The sequence below is a fragment of the Salvelinus namaycush genome, chromosome 3 (genome assembly GCF_016432855.1).
Source record: "Salvelinus namaycush isolate Seneca chromosome 3, SaNama_1.0, whole genome shotgun sequence".
Lineage (NCBI taxonomy): Eukaryota > Metazoa > Chordata > Actinopteri > Salmoniformes > Salmonidae > Salvelinus > Salvelinus namaycush.
In genome coordinates, this window is record NC_052309.1 from 8,808,347 (window position 1) to 8,818,533 (window position 10,187).

General features: G+C 49.3%; 1 protein-coding gene across 1 annotated transcript in view; it reads left to right on the forward strand.

The window, feature by feature from the left end:
• The first annotated feature begins 7,337 nt into the window (after nucleotides 1–7,337).
• LOC120044199 (transcription factor 4) overlaps nucleotides 7,338–10,187 on the forward strand; it is a 15,951-nt gene continuing 13,101 nt past the window's right edge. The window contains exon 1 of the mRNA XM_038988793.1: nucleotides 7,338–7,536. Within this exon, the coding sequence (XP_038844721.1) occupies nucleotides 7,434–7,536 (103 nt within the window). The 5' untranslated portion in view covers nucleotides 7,338–7,433. The remainder of the gene's footprint in view (nucleotides 7,537–10,187) is intronic.

Sequence of the window (10,187 nt, forward strand, 5' to 3'; positions counted from 1 at the left end):
TAGGGGAGGATCTGGGTGGGCATCTGACCACGGTGGTGGCTCAGGCTCTGGGCGAGGTCCCCACCCCACCATAGTCAATCCCAGCTTACGTCTCCCCCTTAGAATGACCACCCTCATTATACACCCACTTAGGTTAAGGGGCAACACCAAGATAAAGGACAGCTCCGGGACGAGGTAGCTCAGGACAGAGAGGTAGCTCAGGACAGAGGGATAGCTCAGGACAGAGGGATAGCTCAGGATAGAGAGGTAGCTCAGGATAGAGAGGTAGCTCAGGATAGAGGGGCAACTCCGGACTGAAGGGCAGCTCCGGACAGTGAGACAGCTCTGGACTGAGTGGCAGTTCTGGATACATGGCAGCTCTGGACGCTCATGACTAGCTGACGGCTCTGGACGCTCATGGCTGGCTGACGGCTCTGGACGCTCATGGCTGGCTGACGGCTCTGGACGCTCATGGCTGGCTGACGGCTCTGGACGCTCATGGCTGGCTGACGGCTCTGGACGCTCATGGCTGGCTGACGGCTCTGGCTGATCCTGTCTGGCGGAAGGCTCTGGCTGATCCTGTCTGGCGGAAGGCTCTGGCTGATCCTGTCTGGCGGAAGGCTCTGACTGATCCTGTCTGGCGGAAGGCTTTGGCTGCTCCTGTCTGGCGGAAGGCTCTGGCGGCTCCTGTCGGGCGGAAGGCTCTAGCGGCTCCTGTCTGGCGGAAGGCTCTAGCGGCTCCTGTCTGGCGGACGGCTCTGTAGGCTCATGGCAGACGGGCGGCTTTGCAGGCTCATGGCAGACGGGCGGCTTTGAAGGCTCAGTACCGACGGGCGGCTTTGAAGGCTCAATACAGACGGGCAGTTCATGCGGCGCTTGGCAGACGGACAGTTCAGACGGCGTTGGGCAGACGGACAGTTCAGGCGCCGTTGGGCAGACGGGCAGTTCAGGCGCCGCTGGGCAGACGGCAGACTCTGGCCGGCTGAGACGCACTGTAGGCCTGGTGCGTGGTACCGGAACTGGAGGTACCGGGCTGAGGGCAAGCACCTTCAGGCTAGTGCGGGAAACAACAACAGGGCACACTGGACTCTCAAGGCGTACTATAGGCCTGGTGCGTGGTACCGGCACTGGTGGTACCGGGCTGAGGGCACGCACATCAGGGCGAGTACGGGGAGAAGGAACAGTGCGTACAGGGCTCTGGAGACGCACAGGAGGCTTGGTGCGTGGTGCCGGGACTGGAGGCACTGGGCTGGAGACACACACCATAGGGCTAGTGCGTGGAGGAGGAACAGGGCTCTGGAGACGCACTGGAAACCTGGTGCGTGGTGTAGGCACTGGTGGTACTAGCCTGGAGCGGGGAGGTGGCGCCGGAAATACCGGACCGTGCAGGCGTACTGGCTCCCTTGAGCATTGAGCCTGCCCAACCTTACCTGGCTGAATGCTCCCCGTCGCCCGACCAGTGCGGGGAGGTGGAATAACCCGCACCGGGCTATGTAGGCGAACCGGGGACACCATGCGTAAGGCTGGTGCCATGTAAGCCAGCCCGAGGAGACGTACTGGTGGCCAGATATGTAGGGCCGGCTTCATGACATCCGGCTCAACGCTCAATCTAGCCCTACCAGTGCGGGGAGGTGGAATAACCCGCACCGGGCTATGCACACGTACAGGAGACACCGTGCGCTCTACTGCGTAACACGGTGTCTGCCCGTACTCCCGCTCTCCACGGTTAGCCTGAGAAGTGGGCGCAGGTCTCCTACCTGCCCTAGGCCCACTACCTCTTAGCCCCCCCCAAGAAATTTTTGGGGTTTCTTCACGGGCTTCCGTGCTAGCCGCGTACCTTCATATCTTCGGTTCCTCTCTCCGGTCGCCTCTGCTCTCCTCACTGCCTCCAGCTGTTCCCATGGGAGGCGATCCCTTCCAGCCAGGATCTCCTCCCATGTGTAGCAACCCTTTTAACACGTCCTCCCATGTCCATTCCTGTTTAGTATTCCACTGCTCGCAGTCCCGCTGCTTGGTCCTGGTTCGGTGGGTGGTTCTGTAACGGGTGTCTAGATCTTCCTCCTCCTCGGACGAGGAGAGGAGAGAAGGATCGGAGGACCAAAATGCAGCGGGTTGTGAATACATAATGATTTATTAAAGTAAACGACGAAATACGAAAACAAACACTTGGAAGGATTTACAAAATAACAAAAACGAACGTAGACTGACCTAAACCATGAGAACTTACATATAACACGAAGAACGTAGGAACAGGTACAGACTATAACAAACGAACGAACAAACGCTACAGTCCCGTGTGGTGCGCAGACACAGACACGGAAGACAATCACCCACAAACAAACAGTGTGAACACGCCTACCTTAATATGACTCTCAATCAGAGGAAATGAAAACCACCTGCCTCTAATTGAGAGCCATATCAGGTCACCCTTATACAAACATAGAAACATATAACATAGACTACCCACCCAAACTCACGCCCTGACCGTCAAACACATACAAAATAACAGAAAACCGGTCAGGAACGTGACAACGGTACTGAGTTGCTGTAATATGAGACGGAGGTGCTGTACGGTACTGAGTTGCTGTAATATGAGACGGAGGTGCTGTACGGTACTGAGTTGCTGTAATATGAGACGGAGGTGCTGTACTGTACTGAGTTGCTGTAATATGAGACGGAGGTGCTGTAATATGAGACGGAGGTGCTGTACTGTACTGAGTTGCTGTAATATTAGACGGAGGTGCTGTACTGTACTGAGTTGCTGTAATATGAGACGGAGGTGCTGTACTGTACTGAGTTGCTGTAATATGAGACGGAGGTGCTGTGCTGTACTGAGTTGCTGTAATATGAGACGGAGGTGCTGTACTGTACTGAGTTGCTGTAATATGAGACGGAGGTGCTGTGCTGTAGTGAGTTGCTGTAATATGAGACGGAGGTGCTGTGCTGTACTGAGTTGCTGTAATATGAGACGGAGGTGCTGTGATGTAGTGAGTTGCTGTAATATGAGACGGAGGTGCTGTGCTGTACTGAGTTGCTGTAATATGAGACAGAGGTCCTGTACTGTACTGAGTTGCTGTAATATGAGACGGAGGTGCTGTACTGTACTGAGTTGCTGTAATATGAGACGGAGGTGCTGTGATGTAGTGAGTTGCTGTAATATGAGACGGAGGTGCTGTGCTGTACTGAGTTGCTGTAATATGAGACAGAGGTCCTGTACTGTACTGAGTTGCTGTAATATTAGACGGAGGTGCTGTGCTGTACTGAGTTGCTGTAATATGAGACAGAGGTCCTGTACTGTACTGAGTTGCTGTAATATTAGACGGAGGTGCTGTGCTGTAGTGAGTTGCTGTAATATGAGACAGAGGTCCTGTACTGTACTGAGTTGCTGTAATATGAGACGGAGGAGCAGCCAGGAGAGTCAGGCAGCCGATCCATACTAGGGAGATGGGATTCTGTGGGGAGTGGGGGAGCAGCCAGGATCAGACAGTGGTACACATTGAGGAGCTATACTTTACTATGCTCTGAGGCAGTCAGCCAGGGGATCCATACATGTGTTAGTCCTGAGATGAAGGTGCCGTATTGAACTATGCTCTGTGGACAGACAGGCAGCCCCAGCGTATTCAATCGAACCAGACGAGAGGTGCTGTACTGTACTGTACTGTACTGTACTATGCTCTGGGGGGGGGAGCGATCAGCCCCAGCCCAACGATCCAGGCGAGCGTTAACAGCATTAGTGCAGAACGCCATGATGCCATCTGCTCCTGTCTGTCACACGTCTCATCAGCACACAACTCCTCTCAACCACTGCTGCAGGGCTACAGGGTGGGCTGCTTAGTACATTTCCTACAAAATACAGTCAAGTGGATTGTTCAAAACCCTCTTTGGCTCTATCGCTTTTTTCCACAAAACCAGGAAAATCAACTGTAGCTCTTACTGACCGTAGAGCGGGTTGCTAAAGTCAACAGCTCTTAAATGAGCAGGGCCATACGGGCTGCCACTGTTCTCTCAATATGACTGATTATAGAAGAGACTAGATATGAAAAATGACTTATATCTGTCGTTTACTCTCTAACTCCAGCTGTTCATTGAGACTTTGCATTACGTCCTATAGACATAAGAAGAAGAAGAAGAAGAAGAAGTCAAGTGGAGAAATACAGGAAAATATGAGGAAGCCTTCTGATTTCGTGATATTAGAGAAAGATTAGTTAGGTCAAATATAATTTGCAGAGGAGAGTGGTATTATGACTGGACCGTCTGTCTCTCTCTCCTGCTGGAAAAAAAAAGTTGCTTGAGAAAGATAGAAGGACATTTGATTTGCACATGACCCAGAAACATTTATTTATTTAACTAGGCAAGTCAGTTAAGAACAAATTATTATTTTCAATTGCAGCCTAGGAACAGTGGGTTAACTGCCTTGTTCAGGGGCAGAAGGACATATTTTTACCTTGTCAGCTCAGGAATTTGATCTTGCAACCTTTTGGTTAGTCTAACGCTCTAACCACTAGGCTACCTGCCACCCCAAACAAGATCCACATGACCCGGAAACATGACCCACATGACCCTGAAACATGACCCGGAAACATGACCCACATGACCCGGAAACATGACCCACATGACCCGGAAACATGACCCTGAAACATGACCCTGAAACATGACCCACATGACCCGGAAACATGACCCACATGACCCCGAAACATGACCCGGAAACATGACCCTGAAACATGACCCTGAAACATGACCCGGAAACATGACCCTGAAACATGACCCGGAAACATGACCCACATGACCCGGAAACTGTTCCTTCTTTCTTCTATCTCCTTCCTGTATAATCAGAGTACCTCAGACAGACAGCTAGATAGATAGAGAGACAGACAGGAAGCAGGCAGAGAGACAGATAGATAGACAGGCAGAGAGACAGACAGAGAGACAAATAGATAGACAGACCGATAGATAGATAGATAGACAGACAGACAGACAGACAGACAGACAGACAGACAGACAGACAGACAGATAGATAGATAGATAGATAGATAGATAGATAGATAGATAGATAGATAGATAGATAGATAGATAGATAGATAGATAGATAGATAGATAGATAGATAGATAGACAGGAAGCAGGCAGAGAGACAGATCGATAGATAGACAGGCAGAGAGACAGATCGATAGAGAGACAGACAGGCAGAGAGACAGATCGATAGAGAGACAGACAGGCAGAGAGACAGATAGACATAGTGACAGACAGGAAGCAGGCAGATAGACAGACGGGAAGCTGGCAGAGAGACGGACAGACAGACAGTAAGCAGGCAGACAGACAGACATTGGGGACTGTGAAGCGCCATCTTCCTGATTTATAGTGGCACAGATGACAGGACGACACTGGGAACCCATCTCCCCAGCCGCCCACACACACACACACACACACACACACACACACACACACACACACACACACACACACACCCCCACACACACCCCCCCCCACACACACACACACACACACACACACACACACACCCCCCCACACACACACACACACACTCCCCAGCCTCCCCCTCACTCTTTGTAAGCCGCCCCTCTCACATCATCATACTAATTTAGCAGAGTTTTAAAATATAAAACCTTTATTAAATATGTATGCCAGAACCTTCTATCCCCAGCCAGGATGGTGCCATTTTGCATTTGGGGTTTGTTTTGTGATGAAAGACGAAGAGCAAACAAACACAGCCGGCTTGGAACGCGTTCCTCTCCCTCTGTCTGTCTGTACGCTCCCCACAAAGCCGCTCGACATTTTCTGATATTTGCATCAAGCAGGGAGGTGTAGCTGACATCTCGAGCTGAGCTGTCAGAGGCTTAGCTGGAATTACAAACAAGACAGGGAGATAGAGAGAAGAGACAGGGAGAGAGAGAGAAAATAGACCGGTCCTCCAATTGTATTACACCGTACGACGAGAGAGAGAGAAAGATAGAGAGAGAGAACGAGAGAGAAAGACAGAGAGAGAGAGAGAGAGAGAGAGAGACAGAGAGAGAGAGAGAAACTTGTGCCAAATGTCATTTCCTGCTGGATCTAGAGGATCCGTCGGGGGAATAGGAGCCCCACAATTAAACATATGGGTATTAAGATAATTGTCAGTTGTGTTGGCGGACATGATAGTAGACAGATGGATGGGAATCACTGAGCTCCGCTGAGGAGAGAGAGGTTCCCTACGAGAGAGCATTTTATATTTTACCTGCCTGAACGGATCTGAACAGCTTCACTATTACTGCCATCCAGGTTTAGTGAAAGTAGAGGAAAAGACAGGAAAATGGGAGAGAGGAAATAGATCTGGGTTCCCCAACTGGCGGGCCCCGCATGCCAAATTAGGTGATTTTATTTGTCCCCCAAGTTTTCTGAGCAAAAAATGTGTGTGTGTGTGTGTGTGTGTGTCTGTGTGTGTGCGCGTAGACTGGGACTGGGTCGACTCTGTGATACACAGGGGGAGGCTGCCCTCTGCAGGTCAGCAGCAGTAGTACACATCTAGGGAAGACGGAGCAGGAGACGAGGAAGGAATACAGGGAAGGGTGAAGGAGAGATAGTTGATGCACGCATAAACGGGAGGAAATGACATGGATGATGTTATAAAGGTTGTCACGGTACCAGGATCGCCATGCTACGATATAACATGTTCCGTGACAAGAAGTACAAAACATGAATGAATCCTATTTATGAAGTTGAACTCATAGCTAGTATTAATATTCAATAGATGAACGAATCGTCAAAAAGGAGGTCCAAGGCACTCTTCATATAATTAATTAAAATGCCTTTAGTTGTAAAAAAAAAAAAAAAAAAGTTGTTTCTATGGAACATTCCGTACTATTAAAGGCATTTTAATTAATTATATGAAGAGTGCCTTGGTCCTCCTTTCTTTTTGATGACCCAATTCACCCCTTTTACCAAAGACCACCTTCTATCTACCAACATGTACTATTGTGTCCCTTAGTAGAGCTTCCCTTCCTCCTCTTCCTACTAGATGAATGAATCCTATTTATGAAGGTGAACTCATAGCTAGTATTAATATTCAATACAGGAAATGAATCCTATTTATGAAGGTGAACTCATAGCTAGTATTAATATTCAATACAGGAAATGAATCCTATTTATGAAGGTGAACTTATAGCTAGTATTAATATTCAATACAGGAAATGAATCCTATTTATGAAGGTGAACTTATAGCTAGTATTAATATTCAATACAGGAAATGAATCCTATTTATGAAGGTGAACTCATACTGTAGCTAGTAATATTATTCAATACAGGAAATGAGTTAGAGCTGCTGTGTGTATTCAGGGGTCTGCGGCTGCATCGTGACGTTTGTTTGAGTTGGACCCGTCCTGACTTTAACGTTTCTCTCCTCTCTCTCTCTCTCTCTGATTCCCTGCAGGTGGGCTCTCACAGGGAGGATGGCAGCGTGGGCATGCGTGGCAGCCATCCCATCGGACCCAACCAAGTGCCAGTCCCCCAGCTGCCCCAGCAGTCTGCCACGTCACCAGATCTCAACCAGACTGATACATACCGGGGTGAGTACCATACCGGGGTGAGTACCATACCGGGGTGAGTACCGGAAGGGGGGGGAGAAGAGAAGGGGGGGGGGGGGGGGGGGGGGGGGGGGGGGTTGGTGTGTGTGTGTGTGTGTGTGTGGAGGTCACAGTGTACTGCTGTAGCAGGTATTCTGTGGTGTAAATAGCATTTTCAGGACTCCTACGGTTACCTCAAACACAGAGACCTGGTCTGTAGAAAAGACTATCTCTCCCACAGAGACAAATTAGCAAAGAGTTATTCTAGTATACAACACAGCCAAAAATCTGAAAAATCTCATTATGAAGAAAATAATTTGAATAGATTTAATTTATGTTTTTTTTTCATTGAGCTAGTTAGCCCCCCCCCCCCCCTCTACATTGCCAACAATAAAATATGTGAATTTGGCAAGCATGGAGTTTAAATGTGTGAGTAATTATGATTTAACAGAGAAAACGCAATATATTTAAAATCTGAATATGTAAAAGGAAATTGTATATGACCGATGCTGTGATGCAAATTAGCCCTGAGATCTGTTTAAAGACTGGAAATTACTTCCTTGGCATCGTATGGTCCTGAGGCCCTCGCCAACTGCACACATACACACACAAACACACACACACACACACACACACACACACACACACACACACACACACACACACACACACACACACACACACACACACACACACACACACACACACACACACACACATAGTGGTACCAACTGCCTAATGGAGTGTTGAACACTATAAAACAGAATTCAGAGAGAAATGTACTGTAGAAACAGTCCTATACAATCACCACACACACGTTTTCACACAGCATGCACGTATCACACACACACTAAAGAGGCAGCTGGGGTTAGGACTATAAATAATGTCCATTAAAGTGTTGTTGGCAACATTACAGTGAGACAGTAACAGCAGGATTGTGGCTTTGGTCTCCTTCCCACTAGTTTCTCTGTCTCAGTCACCACTGGTCTCCTTCCCACTAGTTTCTCTGTCTCAGTCACCACTGGTCTCCTTCCCACTAGTTTCTCTGTCTCAGTCACCACTGGTCTCCTTCCCACTAGTTTCTCTGTCTCAGTCACCACTGGTCTCCTTCCCACTAGTTTCTCTGTCTCAGTCACCACTGGTCTCCTTCCCTCTAGTTTCTCAGTCACCACTGGTCTCCTTCCCTCTAGTTTCTCTGTCTCAGTCACCACTGGTCTCCTTCCCTCTAGTTTCTCAGTCACCACTGGTCTCCTTCCCTCTAGTTTCTCTGTCTCAGTCACCACGGGTCTCCTTCCCACTAGTTTCTCTGTCTCAGTCACCACTGGTCTCCTTCCCTCTAGTTTCTCTGTCTCAGTCACCACTGGTCTCCTTCCCTCTAGTTTCTCAGTCACCACTGGTCTCCTTCCCTCTAGTTTCTCAGTCACCACTGGTCTCCTTCCCTCTAGTTTCTCTGTCTCAGTCACCACTGGTCTCCTTCCCTCTAGTTTCTCAGTCACCACTGGTCTCCTTCCCTCTAGTTTCTCAGTCACCACTGGTCTCCTTCCCTCTAGTTTCTCAGTCACCACTGGTCTCCTTCCCTCTAGTTTCTCTGTCTCAGTCACCACTGGTCTCCTTCCCTCTAGTTTCTCAGTCACCACTGGTCTCCTTCCCTCTAGTTTCTCAGTCACCACTGGTCTCCTTCCCTCTAGTTTCTCAGTCACCACTGGTCTCCTTCCCTCTAGTTTCTCAGTCACCACTGGTCTCCTTCCCACTAGTTTCTCTGTCTCAGTCACCACTGGTCTCCTTCCCTCTAGTTTCTCAGTCACCACTGGTCTCCTTCCCTCTAGTTTCTCTGTCTCAGTCACCACTGGTCTCCTTCCCTCTAGTTTCTCTGTCTCAGTCACCACTGGTCTCCTTCCCTCTAGTTTCTTTGTCTCAGTCACCACTGGTCTCCTTCCCTCTAGTTTATTTGTCTCAGTCACCACTGGTCTCCTTCCCACTAGTTTCTCTGTCTCAGTCACCACTGGTCTCCTTCCCTCTAGTTTCTTTGTCTCAGTCACCACTGGTCTCCTTCCCTCTAGTTTCTCAGTCACCACTGGTCTCCTTCCCTCTAGTTTCTCTGTCTCAGTCACCACTGGTCTCCTTCCCTCTAATTTCTCTGTCTCAGTCACCACTGGTCTCCTTCCCTCTAATTTCTCTGTCTCAGTCACCACTGGTCTCCTTCCCTCTAGTTTCTCAGTCACCACTGGTCTCCTTCCCTCTAGTTTCTCAGTCACCACTGGTCTCCTTCCCTATAGTTTCTCAGTCACCACTGGTCTCCTTCCCTCTAGTTTCTCAGTCACCACTGGTCTCCTTCCCTCTAGTTTCTCTGTCTCAGTCACCACTGGTCTCATTCCCTCTAGTTTCTCTGTCTCAGTCACCACTGGTCTCCTTCCCTCTAGTTTCTCAGTCACCACTGGTCTCCTTCCCTCTAGTTTCTCAGTCACCACTGGTCTCCTTCCCTCTAGTTTCTCTGTCTCAGTCACCACTGGTCTCCTTCCCTCTAGTTTCTCTGTCTCAGTCACCACTGGGCTCCTTCCCTCTAGCTTCTCAGTCACCACTGGTCTCCTTCCCTCTAGTTTCTCTGTCTCAGTCACCACTGGTCTCCTTCCCTCTAGTTTCTCAGTCACCACTGG